We start from the raw sequence: 27267 nt of genomic DNA, 5'->3' as shown, positions 1-27267 counted from the left end.
AATCTATGTTCAAAACATCATTTCCTAAGTTATCAACAATCATAACAGTTTCATATATTCCATTACATGGTATAACTTCAAAATAAAAGACACCATCTAGATAAGCTAAAGTAGAACCATTCTCATTATTAAAAGAAAATCTAAAACCTTGTCTAAACAAACCATGAAATGAAATGATGTTTCTAGCCATTTCTGGCGAATAACAACAATTGTTCAAATCTAAACATAAACTATTCCTAAGCACTAAAGAATACACTCCAATCTTGGTCACAGGCGATGATCTTCTGTTCCCCATGATTAGATTGATCCTTCCTTGCTCCACATCCCTACTTCTTCTTAGTCCCTGCACATTAGAGCAAATGTGGTAACCACAACCGGTATCAAGAACCCAAGAAATAGCATGCTTAGAATCGTTAGATTTAATTTTGTATATACCTGCGAAAGACGACTTGATCTTTCCTTCCTTGATGGCTTGCAAGTACTCTGGGCAGCTTCTCTTCCAATGTCCTATCTTGTGGCAGTGGTGGCACTCTGCCTCCTTCGGGTTAGGGCAGGGCTTAGCAGGATCAACTTTGGTCCCACTAGAAGAGGCACCATCTCGGGCTTTAACCTTACGATAGTTCTTAGACGAAGCCTTCCTCTTCTTTCCCTTTCCTTGTCCAATGGCCAAGACAGGAGCAACTGGCGGATTGGGAGTTGGTGCAACTGACTTGTCCTTGAAGTTGCTCTCAGCAACCCTCAAGAGTCTTTGGAGTTTGCTTAGGGTGACCTCCTCTTTGTTCATGTGGTAGGTCATCCTAAATTGATTGTAGCTCGGAGGCAAAGAGTGAAGCACCATGTCGATCGCCAAGTCTTCCCCAAAGTCAACATTTAACTTGCGAAGGCGGTCAACATACCTTTGCATCTTTTGCAGGTGTACGGTAAGAGACTCTCCATGACCCATCTTAGCGGAAATCATGTTAGTGAAAATCTCATAACGCTCTTGTCTCGCGTTTTGGTGGTATCTCTCCAATAAATCTTGATGCATCTCGTACGGGTACATGTCCTCATAGGACTTTTGGAATTCGGAGTTCATGGTGGCTATCATGATACAATGTACCTTCGTTGCATCGCGCTCATGAGTTTCAAAAGCGGTCATTTCAGCCGGAGTAGCAATTTCAGGGTTGATTTTCTCGAGCTTCTCATCGAGGATATACTCCTTATCCTCATAGCGAGCAATAATGCGAATGTATCTTATCCATTCGCTAAAGTTCGTTCCATCGAAGGTGACCTTTTGACAAAGGCTCATCAATGTGAAAGAACTAGCAACAACGTTGTTTGCGTTCGACATCTACAAATAGAAAGGACAAAGATAGATTAGAATATGAATCCCTAATTATCACCCAATAAGAAAAATTAGGGCTAGGATCCAACAACAATATTTACATATTAGAAAAAGGATGCCGTAATCTAACATGCAAATAATATGAAGGTAAGTGAATGACGATTCACTAATTCTCCAATATAAAAACATAACTTTAAGTCCTAAATGTATTGAGAATTCCTAGGTTCGGATGAGATTCATTGAAACTATTCAATGGCATGTTTAAATCTCGATATGCCCCTCTTGTTTGTGACTGGGATACCAAGGATCACAAAGCGGGTGTGAATTACCATGCAAATTCACATGGTGCCTTCATTGTAATGATCACCTATTCGATGTGCCGGTTAACCACACACGCTCCATCGAACTATGATAAACAATGAATCACCCTTTGCCACCTTTGCTTAGAACCAATTAGTGTGCCGGTAAACCACACACGCTCCACTAACTTCTTGGTAAGGGTGCAAAGTGTAATTTCATGGGATTGCATCAATTCACTTTTCCTAAAGTAACTAAGATTGGGAAATTTTTAAAAATGTGTAGTTACTTTGTATTTCATATTATACTTTTAATGAGAGGATGAGATTGCCCTATCCTACCCGTTCGGCTAACGACCCTCCACCAATCAAGCAAGCGGTGGGTGTGAGTGTACACCCATTAAGCGCCATTTTATAGGCCGCAACCTTATACCCATCTTATAGATCGGCTTTGTGAATGAGGCCTACTAACGATAAGACTAGCATTTTAGTTATATATATATATATATATATATATATATATATATATATATATATATATATATATATATATTAATCTTGTAATATTATATTAGTATAGGGTTGTATTTTAAACTTTTAAAAAATCTAGTGTTTGAAATTTAAATTGTCTAAATTAAAACTTTTAATCACAAAATATAAATTTCAAAACTTGAGGACAAGTTTTAAACTTTTAAAACATGGAGGATCAAATAACAAATAATTTTAATTAACAATTAATTCCATAATTATCCATATTTGATTTATTTAATGATTTCTTGCAAGATAATTACCAAATTAATCAAAATAATTAATTAATTATCATATAAGGAAATTAAATATTTTATTAGTTGATAAATATCTTTAATTAGATCAAGATTATAGTCATATATATCAGAAAATCGGATTAGGGTTGATCTAATATGATTAAGGTAAGTTTCCATAAAATAATCATCAAAAAATCCCGAATCTGGCCTTTCCTGACGTTCGAACTCGTCGAGTTCCCAACTGGACTCGTCGAGTCAGGCCAACTCGTCGAGTCCACCATGGGACTCGTCGAGTTCATGACACAGAGACACAAAATTCGAATTTTGCACACAAGTTTCAAACAAACAAGCAACAATTTAATAGAAACCAATCTAGGCTCTGATACCACTGATGGGTTTTAGCCATAAGAACTTTCCTATGTGCGCATGCAAAACCTTAATGCTTGGATCTAGGCTTTCTAATTAAACATGCTTTTGAATCCAAGACTTCTAATGACTAATTAAGTATAAGAACAATACAAAATCAGATCTAGAAGTTTACCTTTGAATCTCTTGTTTTGATCTTGTTGTCTTGGAGCTTTAGAGTCACAATTATCACTCCTCTAATGGCTTACAAACACCAAATAGCAAAGAAGATGATTTGAGAGAGAGGAGAGGGAAGAAATTTGGCCAGGGTTTTCTTCTTTGAGAAGAGATGCCGATTTCCCTTAGCCATGGGGTCTATTTATACTTGTAGACTCCTTAAGGGTTTCACCCTAAACCCTAGTTGGATAATCTTTCTTTAAAGCAATCCAAATCCTTACCATAGATAAGCCTTGGATGATTTTGAGCTATCCCAAGCTCTAGAATCCTTCCAATCCCTATCCCTTAAGGATTTACAGTCTAAAGTGTAACTATCAAACAACTGACAGTTTATACCCTCTTATTTAATTAATCTCTTTAAGTCACCAAATTAATACTAATTAATTTATGACTTATATTAATCAAATAACAATATTATTATTCCTTATATTACTCTCATAATATATTAATAATATTTATTCTCTCATAATAAATCATCCTATCAAGTTGCTATGGTGAAGGCAACCCAAAAGGACCATGCACAATCGGGTCAAATACTTGCCTAATATAGTTGCAGCCTTAGACACTATTCCAACACCTCATGCTCAAGAGGGACTTTAATCATGACCAAAACTGAAACTTTATGCTACTAGAATCCAAGGATGGTCCAGATCTGAAGTTACAACCTCAGATCTAGCCCTTAGATCATCTTTCCAACTTAATATCATACCAAAAACCCTAAAACTCAACCAATAGAAGAGATTCACAAGGAAAAAGGCGATAAGGTTACCTCCAGAAGATGATAACTGAGATAGGAGTTAATTCCCATACTCTACTTGCTCCAATCTCCTTCTCCTCCAAGCCTTCTCCCTCCAAAGATCCTCTTTTCAAGCTTCAAACACACAATGGGCACAAACACACGCGTATTAGGGTTTTAAGGGGCTCTTAAAGACTGCAAAGAGGCCAAAGGAGGCTGAGGCTCCTTTAAATAGAGGTATAAACCCTGGGATTTAGGGTTTCATCTACCAGCTCCTATTCGTCGAGTCCCAATATGGACTCGTCGAGTAGGTCACTTAACATGCGATCCCACCCCGCTTCTACTCGACGAGTAGGTCAACCAACTCGTCGAGTAGAGCTTAACCCAATAATTCTTATTTAAACAATACCTGAGAATCGGGGTGTTACAATATGTTTCATGATTATTATAATATAATAAAATAGGAAAAATCAGTCGATCGACCGTAAATCGTAAATATAAGTGCGCCAAAACTGTAACATCCCAAAAATACAGGCTAAAAAATTCGTTTTAATTAAGTTATTACATAAAGCCATCAGTATAAAAACATTTATAATAATATCTCATGTCAAAACCAAAGTGTCAATAATAAAAACATAGTATCATAAAACCATATCAGAGTGTAATCCCAAAGATCTTGTGTGCAGAAAACATGGTGTGATGCGTTGCGATCAAGCCAAATCCTTCCCTTTGAAAACGAAGTACCTGAAACCAAAACTGAAAACTGTAAGCATGAAGCTTAGTGAGTTCCCCCATCATACCACATACCATACAATCACATAGCATACATACTGACGGGTAATTCTGGGGTGCCCGACCTACCCATGGCAAGCTATTGTAGGGTGCTGACCTACCCATGTCAAGCCATTCTAGGGTGCTGACCTACCCATGTCAGGCTGTTCTGGGGTGCCGACTACCCTCCAGTCTATCTCAGTTGGCAACGGGGACTATTTCACCCCTACCTCTATCATATAATAACAAAATATAATCATACGGTCAGGCATATCTGGGGTACTGACCTACCCTTCGGTCCTAACGACCGAGTCAGGGAAAAGCTATTCCCTGCTACTACCACTAACTCACATAGCATATCTCATAAGCATACCAAGATAATTTTCACAAAGACAATTATCTACAAATTACTCTTGTTGGTGGGCCGACATTGTGGCCTTAGACCCACCCCTACTGGAATGTAATTCACCTCACACTGCTGAAGTCCCGTAGATATAATCCCAGCTGCTGGATGACAACTTCCCGAACTTTCAATATCAAAATAACACCCAATTAATAATTGGGATCCACTACATAACCATAACTACATACTTTGGGTAATTACTACATTACCCCAATCTTGGCTTTATTCAAGCCCAAGGCCCAATACATAGGCCCAAAGTCAAACTAGGAATTAAGGCCCAACATATGGCCCAATTTTCCAAACTGGGCCCAACCTTTAAAAGGTCTTACCCTAAGGCCCAACCATTAATTCTAGTCCAACAATTGGCATTTAATGGCTAAATGTCTTGTAATCATCTAGGCCCCAAACTATGGCCTATCTATGGCCCAATTTTCCAAATTGGGCCTTACCTCAAAGTCCATTAATTATTCTAGTCCATTTGCTTGATCTTGGGTGACTCATTAATAACCCAATCATCAAGGACCAATAGAAAGGCCCAACAATAAACCCAAGTGAAATTAGGGTTTCACATAAAATGACGATTAGGGTTAAGTGTTTCTCACTTAACCCATTAAGGACTTAATCCATTAAGTCCATCACTCTTCTAAATAACTCATATGGTGTGATTGGGCTTAATACACACTTCCATACCAATGGCCCAAATGTGGGTACCGATAAGTCGAAGCCCATAAATCCAATATTAGGGTTTTCTAAACCCTGATTAGGGTTTCCAATCCCATCTTAGCTCAATAGGCCCAAAACCAAGTCCTTAAGCCCATTAGGGTTTTCCTTAGGTCAATTAGGGTTTATTACACCTATTAGTCACATGTTTGGCCTTTTGGGTCCATTAGGGCTTCATTAGTCCCATTAGGGTTTAATAGGCCCATTAGGGTTTTAGTCCTTTGTCCAAACATCCAAAAAAACAATCCCAACACAACTAAGCACACCGCCACCCGACACGGCGGTCGGTGGCGGCAGCCACCACCTCACGGTGGTGGTTAGGGTTCCTTTTTCATTATTCCAATTTATGATTACATTTTACAAGGCTAAATCTCAACTGTAAACATACACTAAAATATAAACACACACACACACACACACAACCACCTAATGGTGGCCGGCGGTGGCGTATGGCGGCAGCCATGGTGGGTATCTTTTCCATTTTCCGGCCATCAAACAAACCCCACATGACACCTACTCCATTGTAGCAATAAACAACACACACCAAATAACGCACAACCACCTTCCACGGTAGCTAGTGGCGGTAGATTAGGGTAACGACCCCTATGCGCTTTGCTCGGAATCCGGAAGCAGCCACCCACCTGGTGGCGTTCAACGAACAGCAGAGACACAAGAAGGCGGGATCAGCGGCCAATGATGGGACAGAAGAGGAAGAAGGAGCGGCTACAGTGGGGGGAATGGAGGTTGCGCCTCCACCGGAGCACGAAAATGAAGACTACGAACGCTGCTCGACTGGCTTCTTACTGTCACGACGTCGACTCCTCAACTTCAGCTCACGTCGGTAGCAACGACAGTGGTTCGACGAACAACGTGACGAGGTTGGCCCTCGTCGTTGGCTGCGGCAGAAACAGTAATGGCAAACTCATCCTGGTGGTTCTCCGACAGCGATAAGAACTCGACTCGGCGGCAAGGCATCAGCCTCGAACAGCAGCGACCGACTGAGTGGTAGTCGTTGGTGGCCATGGATGATTGGGGGATGAAAGAAAACAGGTGGTGGCGGCTGAGACATAATAACTAGGTTTAGGGTTGATAATTTGTGAAGTTAAGGCTATATACCCGACTCCTTCAAAACATATTCCCATAACAACAACTATGGTCCCTTCCTTCTAAAATCATTTCAAATGGAGTCCAAAATTTACCTTTTTTAAGCCCTGTCATCTAAATTCCCTTCAACTTAAGTCCATAATTTACCAAATATACCCTTATTCCTGAAAATGCTTTTCAAGTTCAGTCCATAAATTACTAAACAACCCTCAATATTAAAATCCATTGCAATTTAGGTACAATAATTACCAAACAGTCCCTTAGCCTCCAAAATCTCTTCAAATGAAGTCCTAGAAGTTACCATATAGCCCCCGCCTTCATAAATATTACAAAACTAATCCGGAACATACACTTTTAACCCCTCGACTTCTAAAAGTGTGACAATTAGCTCACCGAGACTAACCTTTGATATATAATTATTTATTTTAGGGCCACTATTCGTTCATTAATTTATTTATTTATCTAATAAATAAACGGGGTGTTACAAAAACCTATATATATTATTATTTATTTAAGAAGTACACGTTGTCCCGATCCCGAAAATATAAATTCCGTCGAAATCCGAATCTATATGAATTAGATATGATTTTTATAAGATATAAAAGTCAACCGCGCACAACGAATGTATGACGAAAAAAGTTACGAAGAGAATGATTGACTTTTAGCTAATGCGACCAAAAACAAAATCGTAGTACTCCTTAAAATAAAATTTTTGAGAAAAAGAATGCCAAAAACGGAGTCCGTACGAGAGAGTTATGATTTTAGCAAAATTATTTAATTTTATAAAAATATGGACAAAAATATAAATTCAAAATTAGCCGACGGAGTCTAAACAAACGTTGTAGATCTCGTCGATAGCTATACGTGGATATAAAGAACATCAAAAATGAAGTTCGTGTGAACGAGTTATAATTTTAATAGCACATTTACGTATTAAAATAAAGTGTAAATCATGTATACGTATATATATATATATATATATATATATATATATATATATATATATATATATATATATATATATATATATATATATATATATATATATATATATCATTAGAAAGGTATCGGCGATGCGGTCATTATAAGACTAGTGTTGAGTACTTTCGACATTAGTTTTGTACAAATATCATTAAATCTATTTAAAATAGTATTATAAATGGGTGTTTAGTTATTTAAGTAAATATAGAGGGTGGTTTTTGAAAATTCAAATACTATAAATAAGAGCCTCTAGGATCTCATATTTCTTGCACCATTCTCTTGATTCAAGAGTCTTTCTCTTCTTATCCCCCGAGCATTTCGGTCCCTCATGATTTGACTTCTCTTTCTGTAGTTTTTAGTATAGTAAGGTGAGCGTTGAAGCGCTGCAAGAATCTTGCTTAGAAAGATTCAGCAACGAAGTTCTGCCCATGCAAAGCCCGACTCCTAGCTAAGTAAGTTATGCTACCCTACTTTAAATATAACTTATAATATCGTCATTATGAACCTATAAATAAAATTTATCAGTGACTCAAAGTCGTTATACTGATTGATCTACTTATGGGGATGACATCTAGGTTGTGATTTAGTGTGGTGTTTAAAGTGAGATTTCCAAACAGTATAATTTGTATACCAAACGGACCCTACATCCGATATGATCCTACCTGGTTGTTCTTTACTTGATAGATTATGAAATAGACTTTGAGTTAATGATGAATCTAGACTAATAATTAGTCGCAATAAAGATTAGACTAAAACTTAGCAATAATAATGCTAGGTTTCGTCAAAGGAAAATAGAATTGTTAGAAGCGAAACACTGCCCGAGTTTGGAATCATCACTTTAACAAGTGAGTGCATAGTTACTTTCATCTTACACATATATGAAGTATTTTATATAAGGGAAAAATGACATACGAGCCCAACGAAGTTTCCAAATCGTTAAAAAAACCCCAATCATGTTTTGTCCGTTCAAAAAAACCCAACAAACTTAACATTTTGTCTAAAAGCCCAACTAAGTTACACTTTCCTGAAAATCAAATTAGAGAAACAGGCGACGTGGCTTATTATCGTATCGGGAAAATGACTTGTTAGACCAACGCAGTTTCCAAAACGTTTAAAAAACTTTAATCATGTTTTGACTGTTAAAAAAAAACCAACGAACTTAAACAAAACAAAATTGGGATTTTTTGAACGGTTTGGAACTTTGTTGGACTTCTTAGACAAAAAGTTAATTTCATTGAGTTTTTTTGAACATACAAAACATGATTGAGGCTTTTTTAATGGTTTGGAAACTTCGTTTGACTTTTAAATAATTTTCTCTTTATATAAATTACGTGCTATGTGTGCATATTATCTGTATACTTGCTATCTATGTTGGATGAACAATTTTATATATGTTTTAAATGATTTAAAATGTATATGTATTTTATATCTACAAAATATGTTGGGTAAAACATGGGTAGATGAATGATGAGGGATGAAAGCTGATATAAATGAACATTGGCAATATGTACATAGTGCCATATAGGTGAACATTGGTAGCCCACGACCTAGTACCCTATAGATGAGCATTGGCAGCTGCGCCACAACCTTTAGATGTTTTTGATCTATGATGTACTCTAAACATCCTAGCAGCTGCGCTCTAAGGATAGTATCGACAGCTGCGCCTAATAGAGAACATCATAACCCTGTCAGTTGCGCCTAATAGAGAATGTCACAATTCTGGCAGCTGCGCCTAAATGATAATATTGGCAGTTGTGCTTAATAGATAATATTGATAGCTGTGTCATTGGCAACGATGTACTTCACGCCTACTCCTTAGGAAAATCCTTAGGACTGAATGAGTGAATGATAAATGATTGTTAGGGTAGATCCTTAAGAATAAAGAAGATAATGTGGATGGGTAATTGGGTTGATTGTTTAATGATTAAATATAATTATATTATTGTGGGTTGAAAACCCTATGTACTCACCATGTTTCCCAATCTGACCCACTCGGTTTATTTGTATCATATGTATCGATATAAAGCTACACTACATCGAGAGATTAAAGAGATGTAGATCACTAGTGTAAAAGAATTTAAGGTCTATTTATGCTTATGTTTATGTATTGACGATGACATCCCAATGTTTTAATATAAAAAAAATACATTTCTTAGGAAATGCTTTGATAAAACCTTTATCATGTTTTCTGGAAACAAATTTCCGCAACATTGTTCTTTAAAAAGGATACTCTGATTTTAAAATAAACATAAATAAATTTTTTAAAATGACCGTGAATTTGGGGATTTCACATATTCTCTGTAATCACCACTTTTCATTAATAAAATCATCAAGGCAGATGATCATTATCACCTCCCAAAGTTTTGTGCCGAAGATCTTAGCAAGGATGAAGGGCTTTCCTTGTAAATCACTGTGTAATTCTCTTTACCATTTACTATTGCACAATTCGAACATTACAGTCTCTCATTCAGTTTGGTTGATTAGTACTTGTGTAATTTTTGACCAAAACAACATGTATTTTAAAATGAAGGAAAAATGCGAAACATCTAATAAACAATGTGACATGTTTATTGTATTTAATGTACACATGTATTTTAAAATTTTGGAAAAATGCCTAGTGTAAGTCTTGAGTCTGTGACATTTAATAAACAATATGACATGTTAATATTTAAACAAATTAAAATTGTTAATTTATTTGTAGCTCATCTAAGAAACAATTGGATATTTCTAATGATATATTTGTTGAGATACCAAATATCTCTAATGACATATTTCTTGAGAACCAAAGAAATGATATTTTTATTGGCTTAAAGATTAACATGTCACATCGTTTATTAGATGTCTTGGACTCGAGACTTACACTATGTCTTTTTCTTTCATTTTAAAATACATGTGTACATTAAATACAATAAACACCGACAATACAAAAAACAGAGTCATTGAATTACTAAATTAACAATAACAAACACTCATAATACAAAAATGAGAATCATTGGCTTACTGGCTAATACGCCATACCCTCAAGGATAAGTCGCAGTTTCGACTCTTGCCTCCGTTTTTTTTTTTTCATTTTAAGTTATTACACTTTAATATATATATATATATATATATATATATATATATATATATATATATATATATATATATATATATATATATATATATATATATTGATGAGTAACTAGTGGTTAAAATGAAAAAAAAAATAATTGCAGATGGGGAACAATAAAAATGTTGGGCTAAATGTAAACTCATACATAAATATTAAGAGTTAAATGCAAACCGAGAAAAATACGAAACCGACATATCATCATGACTCGTTGGCAACCCACCAAAGGCTTGAAAATAAAACGTTTTTCTAAAATATAATGACAACTGAGAAACAAAAAAATATAATTAAGACTAAAATAGAATAAGATTATATATATATATATATATATATATATATATATATATATATATATATATATATATATATATATAAAATGAATTTTATGGCATAAACCTTAGTTTTTATTATTTTTATTATATAATAGACCGATTGACTTTCGGTCAACTGCATGTAGTTTAGTTAGGCCGAGTGGTATACATACAACGACCAAACTCATGGTTGAGCTGACCACGAACAACGAGCGTGCACATCACCCCGTTGTTTCGTGGTTGCCCGTTCTCGTGGTGATTTGTGTTGGCTACAACGGATTCAAACGTCCAATTAAATCGAAGCAATTTCAACGGCTATTTTGACCAATTTCATAGCCATTCAACGACTACTTTGTTTAAAAAAAAATTAACCAATTTATTTACCTATACATACAACACTTTTACTCATTTTTTACATCATTCTTTTCTTTCTTTATACACAAACTATACACTACATCTTCACAACCAAAAACCATGGATCCCAACCAAAATACCCCTCCAAACTACAGAAATCGCAAACTCGATAACGCTTTTGCGTTAGATACAACCCCTCGTCAATTCCAGACAATGGAGTCACCTCAAGGCGGTTTTATCAATTTGCTTCAAACCGGTTCACCTATCCAACAAATACCACTTTTCCAACAACACTATCAACTTTTTCCGTCTTTCCAACAACAACAAATTTCACAACAATACCAACAATTTCAACAATTCCAACAACTACAACAACTCCAACAAGCGTCACAACAACAACAACCACCAATTTCACAACCACCACTTTCGCCGGATTTTGTTGCGGAAACACAACCTTCACCACCACCTCAACTAAAAAAGAAAAAAGGAATAAAAAACCCGGCCCGGACCACTACCACCCAAAAAAGGGCCCCATGGACAAAATACGAAGAAGAAATGTTAGCGGAAGCATGGGTGGCGGCTTCCCAAGACCCAATTGTAGGAGATAGTTAGCCTTGCGAAAGTTTTTGGGAGAAAGTCCGAGCCATTTTCTACGAGTTAATGGAAAGTGAAACTCAAAATGCCGATCAAATTACGTCGAAATGACGAGATATTCGACTAAAATGCACCGAGTTTAGAGGAATTTATAACAACCTCCTAAACATACGTAAAAACGACTCGAACGATTTTGATGTTTTCAAGGCGACCATGGAGCAATTTGAAAAAACAACTCCAACACGCAAAACTTTTCTGTATATGAAACCGTGGTTAAAATTGAAAGACACTCCAAAATGGAAAGAACAAACGGAATGAACTTCACAATCTTCCGGTTCAAAGCGTTCGAGAAACCCCGATGGAACTTCCCAACAATCGGACGGCTGAACACACATCGATATCAACGACGATCCGCTAGATCTTGAAAACGACCAACCTCTTCGTTGACTCGTTAGAAGAAATAAAGCAAAAAAAACGGCTTCAACATCTTCGAACTCCAGTGTTATGGATATGTTTGGCGATAAATTTGATCGATATGTGCAGCTTCAAGAAACCAAGGTCGAGGTGATGACTCGGATGAAGTAAAAAATGATAAAAACACAAACATCATTTCAAGAAGCACAAGCGACGATCCAAACAAAAACCAATATGAAAATCTTGAAAATGAAAGTGGACGACTTCGAGGGCGAAAACTTGGAACTTTTCCTCGCGATGAAAGAGTCGGTTCGCGCCTGACGTAGGCGTATGAGGTAGTTTATTTTGTTTATGGTTGAAATATTTAGGTTTTTTTAATGGTTTTTTTTTAAAATTTTTTTTTTAATTTTAAGTAATGTAATTTTTATTTTTATGGTTTACTTTTTTTTTTTTCAATTAATGTAGTTTTTATTTAGTGTAATTTGGTTTTTTAATTTAATGGAAAATTAGTATTAAAAAAATAATTTTAATGTATTTTTGAATTTTATTTTAATAAAAAAATTAAGATAGAATGGTGTTTTTAATGGTAGGAAATGTAGTGTTGATGTGATGAATATGTTGATGTAATGAATATAACGAATAATTTTATAGGAATAAAATAAGAGTACGAACATGATATTGATATTTGTTTTTTTTTTTTCACAAAATATATAAAAATACATTGCAAAGCCAAAATATCCAACCCTTACCACTACTCAACAAAAAAGACATGCTGAACAAATTCACTACCACAATAATTTCATGATCCAATATAATAATATGGAAATCACAAAAAGGTACTGATAATGGAAACTAATTTACAAATATAATTATCCCGGAGTTTGTTTATCGGTCGACGATGTCCAGACGATGTCCTTAAGCGCCGGCCGGAGCTCTTTACTGCAGAACTGGTTGTACTCCAGGGTGTCGCCGCTTGATTTCTTCACCTCCACCACAAACAACGACGGCGCCACCGCCCAGATATCTGCGGCTATTCCTAACTTCCCTTTTCTTCCTATCTCATTGCCCTGTAGTCTCAAACTGCTATCGTCTCCGCTCTTCTTCACGCTGAATTTCACCTTCTTAGCCATCTCTTCAAGCTTCGACAACACAACCTCCGCCGGCTTCGTCGTCGCGAACCTGATCTCTTGTTTCTCCTCTCTTTTCTTCTCCTCGAATAATGGAGACAGATCAAAACCTTCCGATAACGAAATTATGTGAAACGCATTCAAAGTCTCCGTTTCCTTGCCTTTCAGATTCCCGACGTCGTCTTCGCAGATAAATTTGGGGTTTTTCGGAGCTGCCTTTTTGAACCATGGAGAATCCATGATTTTGGAGATTGTGCATCGACAATCCGGATTCGGATCGAGCAATTTCGTGATGAGGCGGCGTGCGTCGGATGAGAACCACGGCGGACACCTAAAATCACCTCGATAAATTTTCCGGTACATCGCGACGACGTTTTCTTCCTGGAAAGGTAAGAATCCGGCGAGAAGGACGTAGAGGATGACTCCACAAGACCAGATATCAGCTTTGGCGCCGTCGTATCCTTTTTTGCCGATAACTTCCGGTGCGACGTAAGCTGGAGTACCGCATGTTGTATGTAACAGTCCATCCTGATGAAGATGATCGGAAAAAGCACTAAGCCCGAAATCCGTCACCTTCAAATTGCCTTCCTCGTCTAATAGTAGATTTTCCGGCTTCAGATCTCGGTGGTATACGCCACGACTGTGACAGAAATCGACGGCAGAAATGAGTTGCTGAAAATAACTCCTTGCAACGTCCTCCCGGAGCTTCCCTTTCTCAATCTTCGAAAACAATTCTCCGCCTCTAACGAGCTCCATGGCAAAATAAATTTTAGATTTACTGGCCATGACCTCGTGAAGCTCGACGATGTTCGGATGTCGTACCATCTTCATCACCGAAATCTCTCGCTTAATTTGATCCATCATGCCGGCCTTTATCACCTTCTCCTTCCCGACAACTTTCATCGCCATGCTCCTCCCAGTCTGCAGGTTTCGCGCGTGGTACACCTTCGCAAACGTTCCGTGCCCTAATTGACGTCCTAGTTCGTACTTCCCGTGCAATACACCGTTGTTCCCGTCCTCCGACATCACTTCTGCAGATGTAGAATTCAATAAGCTCCAAAATCAACACCACAATCACCGAATCGTAAAAAGTTCACCCGTCTTCAACGTGTTTCCGGTGGCAATTTCTGCCTCCGATGGGTTTGTTCACCCTCCCACCGTTAGACAGCCGCTCTTCTCCTCTCATCTCTCTGCATTCCCTAACCGGAATCAATATCTCGAAACGAATTTTGAGAATTTTGTTGGTTTGTTTGGGATGTAAATATACCGGCGAACTTTCAGGCGCCTGATTTCTTTTCGAAACGATGGTTGGAAGCTTTATATAGGCGGTTTTCATAGAGGCGAAGTACACGTTTGTCCGTTAGATTTAGGGGATGTGGATCCAATGGCTGCATCTCTGCTTGTTCCGTGATGAGTGACACACGATGGCACACAAAAACAAAATTGAGGTGCATTATTTTCATTTTTAATTTAATCTCTGGTTATACAAAATAAAATAGGAATTAACTTTTTCCTAACTTTAATATATTTATAAGTTGAAAAAGAAAAACCTAACACTTTATCTAAACTTTTTTTTTTTTTTGCTAAAAATTGACAAAATATAACAAATCTTCAAATTAAGCATCAATTTTGGTAGGTCATTTGTGAAATACTCAAAATGACATTGTTTTACGTAAAATTGTTAAGATTGTGATTTTATTTAGGATTTTTTTTATCTTTACAATATAGTAATTATAAAATCGGATTAGTAAGATCATATTAAAAATTACATGGATATAAGTTAAAATTATTTTTTTCCAAAGAAGATATAAGTTTAAAACATAAAAATACATTGTCATATGAGTTGACTGGAAGATTAGATTAAGATCTTAAAATCTTATAAAAAATCTTCTTTGTCATTTATAGTTTAAATATGTGAAAAAGAAATAGAGGTAAATGGGTAACGACTAAATTCTGATTTTAATTAAATGTTAGGATTAGATGTGGATCCCGATGTCAAGATCCTAAATACGATGCTATGATAAACTCAATCATAATACGATCCAATTTGCTTATCAAAGATAGGAAGGTAGGTTCGTAAGATCCTACAATGATAATCAGAATATTGATAGCTTTGGTTTTTAAGTATTTATATTAGGATTAATCTATTTAATAAGACCCGTACCTAGGGGCGGACACAAAATTTTACAGTAGAGGTTGCACGGGAGAGTTAGCAGTTGCACGGTAGTATAAAAAATAAAATTTTCAAAAATTTTCGAAAAATTTTCCACTGTGGCCGGAAAACTTTGGGGTTGTCGGTGCCACCGTGGACCACCCTTAGGTCCGCCCCTACCCGTACCAAAAAAATCCTACAAAATAGGATAGAATGGAACTACGAAATGGACCTAAAAGATAGACCAGAAATGAGAATGTGGAATTACAAAATATACCAACAAAATAGGCTAGAAATAGAAATGTGGAATGAGCCTAACACTTTAAAAAAAAAAACACAAAAATATAATGTTTCCCCTAACTCAAATTTTTTAAAATTTCCACCAAATTATTAAATTTCCACAAAATATTGCTATTGGAAAAAAAAAACCAATCACATTTAATATTTTATTTAAAAATTCAACAAAAATTATAAAAATTCTTGCACCTAACTTTATTTTTCTATTGATGCGACCTACACTTGCAGCTCCTGTTCGTTTTCGTTCTCTAGTATGGCGCTAGAAGGTATCTGTAAGGTCACAAGAGAAAACAGCCGTTAACCGTTCCCGGGAAGAGGCTCCCGGAAGAACGCTCCGAAGGTCAAGTTAGATGGAGTTTATGGTGTTTTCAGTGAAAATTGCTCTAAGAAGATTGCTTACCTTTAGGGCTCCTGAGTGCGTCCTTTTATACTTAGCGACCCTGCTCGTCCGTACGAGACATGATCGCTTTTAGGGGACAAGGTCAGAGGTACTGATTGGAGGATTGTGCGCCTCTTTTTGTCAGAGTACTGCCATTAATTCTCTGATCCTTTTCCTTGTCGCTTGACCGTATCCTTTGTCTTGACGTCGGGAGCATCCTTGGCGGGCACAAGCCTTTCACCGAGGCGCCCTACTCTTAGGGGCGCTAGCGGGCGCTGAGTCCGCTTCTCTTGGCTCGGCCAAGGCGCCAGGTTTCTCGGCCGGGCGTGACTCTTCCGTGCCGGCTTAGGCACGTCATCAAGTCCCCCAGTCTAGTAGTCGTAGCATTGTACTACTTGATATGACGTTCTGGGCTTGATATCCTTACACGTGTTGTTTCCCCGTTCGCCCGCTGTTCCAGTTTTAATGGTGACATGACCGCTCATGATGGCCAGCGGTTGCGTCATGGTGTTAGACATTTTGAACATACCGTCCTTTCCGTTTTCTTATAAGAGTGTTCATCATAACCTCTTATCTACGTTTCCTTTTCCTTTATATTCTTCTTCTTCAACTCCATTTTCTTTTCTTTCATGGCGAGTCCCCAGGCATTGTGCCCTCTGCTTTTGAGTATTCATATCTTGAAACCACATATGGTCTCACTTCTCTCGATGGTGTGGAATTTCCTTCACCAGGTTCTTCTATCGTCTCCCACTCTCTCGGAAAAGTCGGGATCTACCAAAAACCCTAGATGCTGGCCTTCGTCTCCCCTTAACTGATTTCCAAGAGGAGGTACTTCAAAAGGATGGTTGCAACGTTTAAATGCTAACACTAAATGTTATGAACAAGGTTGTTGCTTCTGAAATGATCTATCGGGATAGCGGGTATCTTCCTGATTACTTCGTGTTTAAGTACTTCTTCCGCTTTTGTTGCACCGACGATAAATACACGTTTTCTGTTCATCAGGGAGGACATACTCTAGTGCCTGACAGTCGAACGCCCAAAAACTGGCAAGACAAGTGGTTTTGGGTCAATCAGGGTTTGGTGGGTAGCGGACGCTACCGTGCTAATGCTTTTGCTGATACTATCCCCAAACTCTTTCCTCATAACCAGGGCGTGGCCGATTTTCTTAAGAATGTCCAGGTATCTCCCGAGGATTATTCCGAGGCCCTTCTCTCATGTGTAGGAATGAGCCCGTCTTGGAGGCGTTGCGGTAAAATGACAGTTTTCTTCTTCGTCGTGGGTGGTAAGTGCTTGTGTTTTTCCTTTGTTTATCAGCGCTAGGGTTTTACTATTTGGAGGTTTTCCCCCCTGATTCTTTCTTTGATGTCTTAGTATTTCCAGGCAACGAGTCTCATTTGTCTATGGATGAGGTGCTTCGAAAACGCTACAAGGGCAAACTGGAGTATCGGGAAGTGGATCTGGTCGATCGTCTTCCTCCTCCCCGCTGCTTGGATCAACTTGCTTTGACTGCTGCTATGCCTATTCCTCCATCGACGAGTGAAGATCTGTCGTCTGCCAAAGTGGACCCCCTTGCTGTTTGTCCTCTTTCCTCCGTCATGCCTTTGGGTGGTGCTCACCATACTTCCTCCGATGGTGACGAGGATAGCAAGGATGACGTTATCGCTGATGTTCGGCGGCTGCAAGCCAAGCGGAACGCCATTCTGGCCATGGGGGAGGCGGTTACCGGTGCGCCTAATGCTGCCAAGCGAGTTCAGACTAGGTGTAGCTTTTCGCGCCTCCTGAGTTCGATTTCTTCGTCACCGGCGGCCGTTGTTGTAATCCTAGATGATGACGCTCAACAGTCTGAAGGGATTGGTGGGGCGCATAAACAGTCTGTTGTGTTGGATAAGGTGTCTAAGTTCATAACTATTTCTGGTATGTACTTGACCAGGTTTGGCGTGGTCGATTTGGGTTGCATGGCATCATGCATTTGGATAGACTAAAATGAATGAAATAACACTTATGGTTTATTAATATATTATAAGTTCTAATATATTAATAATATCATTTAATTAGTATTGATCAAGAATTAATTAAGTGATCAAAAGGTGACTAATTAAATATATGAGTTGATTATGTAAATCATCCATACTTGTATAGTGGGCTAATGCTCCATGGATTATCAAGTTGGGCTAAAACCCATAGGATGCTCCATGGTGGTTATCGAACCTATGGGTCATGGAAATGAAAAGTCATGACAATTAGGGTTTACATGGTGTAACCCTAATTGTAACACACTATATAATGATCCTTATGTTCACCAAAATCGGCACTTAAGCAAGAAAGAAGAGGGCTAGCCGATTTCAAGTAGTGTGACATTTCTCTCAAAGTTTATTCCACGTGTATTTGGTGTTGTGTAAGACATTTGAGGCATCACACTTGGGGTGCTAGGCTCTCAAGATTTTCAAGGAATCCAAACTACTACAAGGTATGTTTTTCTAGTTAACTTTTATATTGAAAAGTTCCCCATGTATGCTAGATAGGATTATGAACCTTGGAAATCAATTTTGCATGTATCTTAGTCAAACATAGATCCAATGTTTCTAGGGTTGCATGAACACCTTAGGAGTGTTAGAATGCTCAAAACCCTTTAGTGGTATCAGAGCCTAGACTTGTTTGTTTGATACTTGATGCAAAATAGCTGAATAAGTCAAAATTCTTGCTGTCTACACAAGGGACTCGCCAAGTCCATGGGGGGACTCGACGAGTCCAAGCGTATCTGCAACCATCTCGGCGAGTCAGTTCGTGCACTCGACGAGTTGGCCAGGCAGAGTGCAGATTTTCGATTTTTGCTGCTGGAAATGGACTAGAAACATTACCCTAAACTGTTTTGGTGTTTTAAAACTTGTTTTAGATGGTGTAATGGTTGTTGTAATCAATTTACAATGGATAATATCATAATTCCATGTTTATATGTGTTTATATGTTCTTGAAATTTTGATATGAATATTCATGCTCTTATGAGTTCTTGCAAGATCATAGAAATTATGTGCTATTGATTGGTAGTTAATTCATGATCATGATGTGTTTTAATGGAGTCCATAACTTGTCCTCAAGTTATGGATAACCAAAATTCACTTTGTAATAAATCCATTAAAAGAACACATAAGTTACAAAAAATGAAGAGTCTTCATTTTTAATAAACAATAACTCATAAGTTATGAATTGAAAAGTTTTGTAAAGTTACAAAACTTGCCCTCAAGTTTTGGAACATGTAAACTCATCTATTAAACTTTCGTTCCAACCTCTAGAATTTAAAAAGTTAAAATTCAACCCTTATACTCTATAATATTATAAGTTTATATATATATATATATATATATATATATATATATGTGTGTGTGTGTGTGTGTATGTATGTATGTATGTATGTATGTATGTATGTATAATATCAAGTCGTTTTACTGTTAGTAGGCATCATTCACGAAGCCGATCTATAAGGGGGGTATAAGGTTGTTGCCTATAAAATGGCAGCTTAATGGGTGTCCACTCTCACCTACCGCTTCCTTGATCAGTGGGGGGTCGTTAGCCGAACGGGTAGGACAATGACTTAAACAATTCTCATTAAAAGTATACTGATTATTATAAAGTAACTAAATGTTTTTATAAATTCCCAATCTTAGTTACTTTAGGAAAATGTGAATAAGGTGCTAACCCATGAAATTACACTTTGCATTTTGATTAAGTCATTAGTGGAGCGTGTGTGGTTAACTGGCACACTAACTTGGACTTAACAAGGTAGGCAAAGGGTGACTTATGGTTTTTAATAGGTCAGTGGAGCGCATGTGGTTAACCAACACATCGATTGAGTGAAAAACATTAAGAGTACCAAGTAATTTGCATGGTTACTTCACACCTTGTTTTGTGATCCTCAGCATCCCAGTCACAAAACCTGAAGGGCACACTCGAAATTAAAACATGCCATTGAAAAGTTCAATGAAATTTAAAAGAATCTAGGACTTTCTAAAAACCAATTAAAACCTAATAATTTATATTTTTTTTCATAGTGGAAATTGGTGAATCGTCATTCACCTACCTTTCAAATATGTTATAACTTAGATTACGACATCCCTCTTCTAAGTTATAATATATTGTGATTGGATCCTAGCCTTAATATTACATTTGAGTGTTTTATTAAGGACTATCCTTTTATCTAAACTAAACTTGTTTTCTTCTTTTCAGATGTCAACCAACAATGCTGCTTCTGGCTCAAACCCTATCGGCTCCTTCTCTCTTATGAAACTTTGTGGGAGAGTCATCTTTGATGGATCCAACTTTATGGATTGGATCAAGAACATCAGGATGGTCACTCGGTATGAGGACAAGGAATATGTCCTCGACAAAGAGCTTAAGGTACCCGAGCCGTTTGTCTCTCTTGAGGAGGTCGCTAAATATGAGGCACATGAAAGAGATGCTACCAAAGTGGCATGCATCATGTTGGCTAGTATGATAGTCGAGCTCTAAAAGTCCTATGAGGACTACTATCCTTTTGAGATGCACCAAGATTTGATGGACCGCTACCATCAGAGTGCTCGTCAAGAGCGAATTGAAATCATCTCCTCCATGATAACAACCCGGATGAAGGATGGTGAACCCATCACGAGCCACATGCAAAAAATGTAAAGGTATGTGGACCGTTTGCTAAAGATAAATGTGAACTTCCCCGAGGAGCTAGCAATAGATATCATTTTGCACTCCTTACCATCGTGTTATGATCAATTCCGCATGACATACCACATAAACAAGGAGGAAGCTACCCTCAGCAGGCTTCAATGACTCCTAAAGACCGTTGAAACAGGTCTTAAAGGTAAGTCGGTTGTTACCACTCCTACTCCTACTCCAAGCTTCGCCCCTGTCCTAGCAATCGGGAAAGGTAGAAGGAAAAAGAGGAAGAACCCTTTGAAGGGTACCAAGGGTAAGACCCTTGATGGCTCCTCTTCAAGTGGAACCAAGAAAGGTTTCGTCACTCCTTCTTCTGACCCAAAAGAGGCTGAATGCTTCTATTGACATGAAAAGTCTCATTGGAAGCGGAACTGCCCAAAGTACCATCAAGATATTAAGGATGGGAAAGTGAAACCCACCCATGCAGGTATTTACACAATATTGTCTAATAACTCACCCTATTCTTACTCTTGGGTCCTTGATATAGGTTGTAGAATTCACATATGTTCTGATTTGCAGGGACTAAGAAGAAGTGAGAATGTGGAGCATGGAAAGATAAACTTGATCATGGTGAATATGAAAGTTTCACCTGTCACCAAGATTGGAGTTTACTCTTTGTTGCTAAGTAGTGGGTTTACATTAGATTTGAATAAATGTTGTTACTCACCTGAAATGGCAAGAAATATTATTTCCTTTCATGCTTTGTACAAACAAGGGTTTACCTTTTCTTTTGATAATGAAGTTGGTGGAATAAATTCTTTCTTTAATAATGTTCTTTATTTTAAAACATTACCTTGTGATGGTGTGTATGAAGCTGTGTCTGTTGTAGATAACCTATGAAATAATGTGTTGTGTATTGATTCTTCTAATAATAATAACTCGGATAAAGCATCATTATGGCATTGTCCTCTTGGACATGTAAGCAAGAAACGCATATGCCAACTCCAAAAGTATGGAGTCTTGGAGTCATATGACCTAAAGTCAGATGATAGTTGTGAATCATGCTTACTTGGAAAAATAACAAAGTCACCCTTTACTGGTTCTTGTGCAAGGGGTGAAGGTTTGTTGGATCTAGTGCACACAGATGTGTGTAAACCCTTCAAAACTGCCACAAGAGATGCTAATCGTTATTATGTGACTTTTATAGATGATTATAGTAGATATGGTTATGTCTACTTAATCAAGCATAAGTCAGAGACTTTTGAAAGGTTTAAAGAGTTTAAACAAGAAGTCGAGAATCAATTGGGCAGGAACATTAAGATGCTTCGATCTGATCGTGGTGGTGAGTATCTTAGTACAGAGTTCCTCGACTTTCTTAAGGAATGTGGGATTGTCCCACAATTGACACTTCCCAGGACACCACATTTGAATGGGGTGGCTGAGAGGCGTAATCGAACCTTGTTGGATATGGTTCGTTCCATGATGAGTTGAGCTTCACTACCAATCTCATTCTGGGGGTGATATTGCCATATTTATACTTATTTTTAGGCAGTATTTAAGTACATTTTTATTAATAAATTGATAATACGTTTAGAATAATGATACTTATGAGTTTAAATTGTTATTTTCAGTCAATACAAAAGATTTTCGAAGAGAGGGACCAAAGGTGACAAAATGGGGAACATGGGAGGCTTGGAAGACAAGAAAATAATAAATTCACGATAAGAGCTAAATTCACGACGTGGCGATGAAGCCCACGACGTGGCACGGGTGTTCCAGAAGATAAACATCGCGACGCGGAGGATTTCCTTGAAGGATACGGATTGCTTGAAGCCCACGACGTGGCGCAACCTAGACACGACGTGGCGCGGGTTTTTGAGGATTATATAAGTCCTCCTGATTATTACGAAAAGGGAGACTTTTGGCAGAAGAAAAAGAGTTCCAGGAGACAAATAAGAACGAAAGAAAGGTTCTGGAAGAGGGTTTTCAACACCAAAAGAAGTAAAGGTTTATTTTTAGAACATGTCTTTTTATTAGTTTTAGCTGTGTTAGTTTAATTACTATAATGAGCAGCTGAATCTAGCTACTCTTGTTTAGCTAGATGAAGCTTTAAACTCATGAATAGTTATATGATTATGGATTGAGCTTAGTTGGTAAAAAATTGCTTGTGTTTGATTTGTATAACCTAGCATGTTAAAATTTGTTATCTAATTGCTTAATTGCATGTTCTGTGTAGCTTAGTGACCATTAAACTGCATGAACCTGTTTACCTAATAATTTAGTGAACATTGAATTGTTAGAGCTAGGATTGACCAATCTTAGTTAGTAATTAGAATAAATAAAGTTTAGCTGTGCTAGAGAACGTGAATTGTGATCATAATTGCGTTTACACAACAATTCTTACATAGCATATTTACATCTATAATTAGTTCTGTGTTTAATTATGTGTGAACATACATGGTTTGACATGAATTAGTTAAGTATTGGTAAGATAGAACTAAATTACTAATATAACTAAAAACCAACTTAATAATCCATAATCGTTAGCTAGTCATAAGGGAGAAGTGGATTCAAACTAAACAAGAGTGTGTTTTTACTTATTGAATTTGATTTAAGTTCATCTGATCTTGTAAAACCAGATAAAACCCCTTATTAAACTTGTTAAATAAATTAGGTTAATTTAATAGTAAGTAAATTAATTAGAACACCGTTCCCTGTGATGGACACCCGACTTACCCAAACTATACTGTAATCTGACTAGGTACACTGCCTATAAGTGCATAGATAGTTAAGTTTGTTAGGTTATAAATATTAAAATTAGTGGGTACTTTTGTACACATCAAGTTTTTGGCGCCGTTGCTGGGGAGCGGCTTAGTTTTTAGTTTATTTATTTGCATTAAATTAATCGATCCTTCTTGTGGGGTCAAAGCCACAAAAAGTTAATTTTTCAGCAAAATAAAAATTTTCTGTTAATCACAGAGTCCACGACGTGGCCATATACTTGCCACGACGTGGACAGACAAAATTTTTTTAAATTTTAGTTTGTATTTAGTTTTTCTTATTTTAGTTCATTTTTACGTTTTAGTTTAGCAAGTTGCAGGAGTTCATGACCAGAAGCTCAAACACACACTTGGTGCCACCACTGGAAGACCCCGAGTCTGCACTTCACAAGAAAAAGACGCCCTTGCAAGAATTGAAGTCAGCTTTTTCTAGGAAACCGGGAAGGAAGACAGGAGAGTCAAGTTCGTCAGCGAAGCACAAGAGAAATCTTGAGCATTTGGATCATACACCCGTGCAAACCGAGTCCGAATACGATACCGAGCCAGAATTTGAAGAACACACAAGTGAACCCGAGAACGAGCCAAGGAACGAGATGGAAGCAATTGAAGAAATGTCCATGGGAGCATACAAGAAGCGGATCCGAGAAGATATGGGGCCCAGTTTAGTCCAGCCCGCAATTCCTGCCACTGCCACATTCGAGCTGAAGGGACACATATTGACAACACTGAAGGACATCCCATTTTTCGGGAAGGATCATGAGGATGCTTTTAAGCATCTAGACGAAGTCAACGACATTGCGGATTACTTCAATGTCCCAAATGTCACCAGAAATACAGTCCTGCTTAGGATGCTTCCCATCACTTTCAAAGGAGCTACTAAGGAGTGGTTAAAAGCACTCCCACCGGGTATAATCACCACTTGGGCTCAAATGTGTGAGCAATTCCTGGACCAGTTCTGCCCGCCATCCAAGATAGCCAAACTCAAGAAGGCGATAGCCAACTTTGAGCAACAACCGGGGGAGTCACTATACGAAGCATGGGAGCGGTACAAGGGCTTACTCAGAAATTGCCCTCAACATGACCTAAATGTGCAGCAAGAGATGTCAATCTTTTATGATGGGGTCAATGTGATGACAAGACAACTCCTTGATTCTCAAGGACCGTTGACAAAGAAAAATCAAAGGGAGGTCAAGGAGCTAATTGAAGAATTCGCGAAACACTCCCGCGAATACCATAACCCGAGGCAAGACGGAAGCAAAGGCGGTGGAGGGGCCCAAACGGAAGAAATTGCAGCTGTCATGGCCATGCTAAATAACATGGATCGCCGGATAACACAAATGGACCAATCGATATATGCCATAAGAGTGGGGTGCGAGCGATGCAGTGGTCCACACTTGACCAAGGACTGCAATGTGGATGAGTTTGGGAACAGAAAAGCTCAAGTGTGCTACTCTAGAGGGGATAAGTTTGATGACGACTGGAGGAAACCGAAGAAGGAGTGGCTGCCATATGAAGAGTATAAGAAGCAAAAAGAAGAGAAGTATAGGCAGACAGGTCGAGGCCTTTATCAAAAGGAGCAGCCACCCACCGAGAAGAAACCCGACCTAGAGACCATTTTGATGAAGTTTATGGAGGCTTCGGAAAAGATACATGATGCTACGGATTCCGCTATCATGGAACAACAAACATTGATAAAGAACCAGCAAGCCTCCATCCATAACCTTGAAGTACAATTTGGTCAACTAGCCACTTTAGTTCATGAAAAATTGTCCCCGAAGAATCCCGAAGTAAAAGCCCAATCTCACGTAATGGCCATCGATATTGAAGAAGATACAATATCTGAGTTCCTAGAGGCGTTGGAAGAAGAACCGTAGCAGCCCAAGAAATCAAGGATCGAAAATGGAGAAAATGCTGAACCAGGCTCGCCACGACGTGGCACTCCTCTGGCCACGACGTGGCGCAAGTCTGAGAAAAAAACTTTTGAGCCTATTCCAGATTATCATCCACCTATGCCATTTCCCACCCGCGCAACACTTAATCAACTGGAGAAGGAGCATTTAGAGTTTGTGAAGCATGTGAAAGGGATTCCAATTAATACTCCCTTTGTTGAGACCTTATCCAAAGCTCCCGAGAACCAGAAATTACTGCAAGACTTGATAGATACGCGAAGGCAATTAGAGAAGCAGTCTACAGTGATTCTAAGTGAGCAAACTTCAAAAGCTGTGTTGGGAGAAACACCAGAAAAGATGGGGGATCCTGGACGCCTCACTCTTCCATGCGAGTTTGGGAATAAAATGAAGGTTAATGCTTTAGCCGATTCCGGGGCTAGCATTAATCTAATGCCTTTTTCATTTTATCAAAAATTGGAGATTCAGAAGATGAAGGCTACAAAAATGAAGATTCACATGGCGAATCGTTCGGTGACACAACCCCGAGGCATAGTGGAGGATATTTTGGTGAAAATTGGAAAATTTGTTTTTCCAATAGACTTTGTAGTCTTGGACATGAAAGAAGATCCGGATGTTCCGATAATCCTTGGTCGGCCATTGCTTAACACTGCTGGTGCCCTTGTTGATATCCGCGAGTCCAAGCTCACTTTGAGGGTTGGGGATGAACAAGAAGTCTTCGGGATAAGAGATGACTTTCAAGAAGATAAAGAAGAGGTGTTCACAATTAATGAGGAGAATGAACTAGAAGAGCTGGAAAAGCTTATGGAAGAAGAGATAAAGGCAGTTCATCAAGACAAGAGGACAAAACCAAGGGCATCTGTTCTGTATTTGATTGAAGTCATAGCTTACAAGAGCCCACCTTCTTGGGTGTGCGAAGAGGAGGAGGAAATGACAAGTGATGAAGAGGAAGTCACTTCAAAAGTAACAAGGCCGGTGGTGAAAGAAGAGGAGAATGCTATGGAGTGCAAGGAACAGACAAAGGGCACAAAACGCAAGCATGAAGAAGATGGAAAAGCTAAAAAGGAAAATTCAAAGAAGGCGTATAAAAGAAGAGTTCAAGCTTATAAACGGCGGTTCAAGGAACAAAAGATCCTGGTGGTAGACTCTTCTGAAGATTCAACGTAGAAGGCACAGAGTCCAGCTCAAGACTCCATGAAAAAGAAGCGCTTCTCGGGAGGCAACCCGAGTTTGGTTTGCAATTTCTTTTTAAAATTTTCTTTTCTTTTCTTTATTTTTAATTAGGAAAGACATCAATTCATCATCTAAAAACCGGTAATAAGTAGAGAAATAGCTATAGGGAACTTTAAATAATGAATGATATGCAAAGAAATTAGTTAATATGATAAATATTATTAAAATTTTGCATCTGGCAGTTTCCACGACGTGGGCATAGCCCAGCCACGTCGTGGGTTAAAATAGAATGCGCGATCTTAAGAAAAATTTAAGGTCCACGACGTGGGCATAGCCCACCACGTCGTG

The 27267-nt window shown here is 38.1% G+C and overlaps 1 protein-coding gene, 1 non-coding gene and 1 pseudogene across 5 annotated transcripts; 1 reads left to right on the top strand and 2 right to left on the bottom strand.

Moving 5' to 3' along the window:
• Positions 1-13136: 13136 nt before the first annotated feature.
• LOC145053593 (CBL-interacting serine/threonine-protein kinase 6 pseudogene) lies at positions 13137-14879 on the bottom strand (annotated as a pseudogene). The gene has a single exon (XR_013684540.1). The product of XR_013684540.1 is annotated as a CBL-interacting serine/threonine-protein kinase 6 pseudogene (transcript).
• A 50-nt stretch (positions 14880-14929) lies between these two features.
• Positions 14930-18431, top strand: LOC145053594 (uncharacterized). Of its 3 annotated transcripts, none has more exons than XM_079001663.1 (3): positions 14930-15038; positions 16268-17700; positions 17790-18431. In XM_079001663.1, exons 2-3 carry the CDS (start codon positions 17277-17279, stop codon positions 18398-18400), a joined length of 1035 nt encoding a protein of 344 aa, XP_078857789.1. In that variant the 5' UTR covers positions 14930-15038; positions 16268-17276; the 3' UTR covers positions 18401-18431. The 3 variants fall into 3 exon arrangements, with proteins under 3 accessions (XP_078857789.1, XP_078857791.1, XP_078857790.1); XM_079001665.1 differs by having other exon boundaries at positions 15032-17338; positions 17421-17700; XM_079001664.1 differs by having other exon boundaries at positions 15032-17700; positions 17799-18431.
• Positions 18432-24816: 6385 nt separating this feature from the next.
• LOC145055866 (small nucleolar RNA R71) lies at positions 24817-24923 on the bottom strand. The gene has a single exon (XR_013685415.1). It is a non-coding gene; the product is annotated as a small nucleolar RNA R71 (small nucleolar RNA).
• Between the last annotated feature and the right edge of the window lie 2344 nt (positions 24924-27267).

The sequence above is a fragment of the Lactuca serriola genome, chromosome 5 (genome assembly GCF_051521515.1).
Source record: "Lactuca serriola cultivar US96UC23 chromosome 5, Lser_US96UC23_V15, whole genome shotgun sequence".
Lineage (NCBI taxonomy): Eukaryota > Viridiplantae > Streptophyta > Magnoliopsida > Asterales > Asteraceae > Lactuca > Lactuca serriola.
Note: the sequence above shows the minus strand (reverse complement) of the source record. Positions and strands in the feature narration are given on the sequence as shown.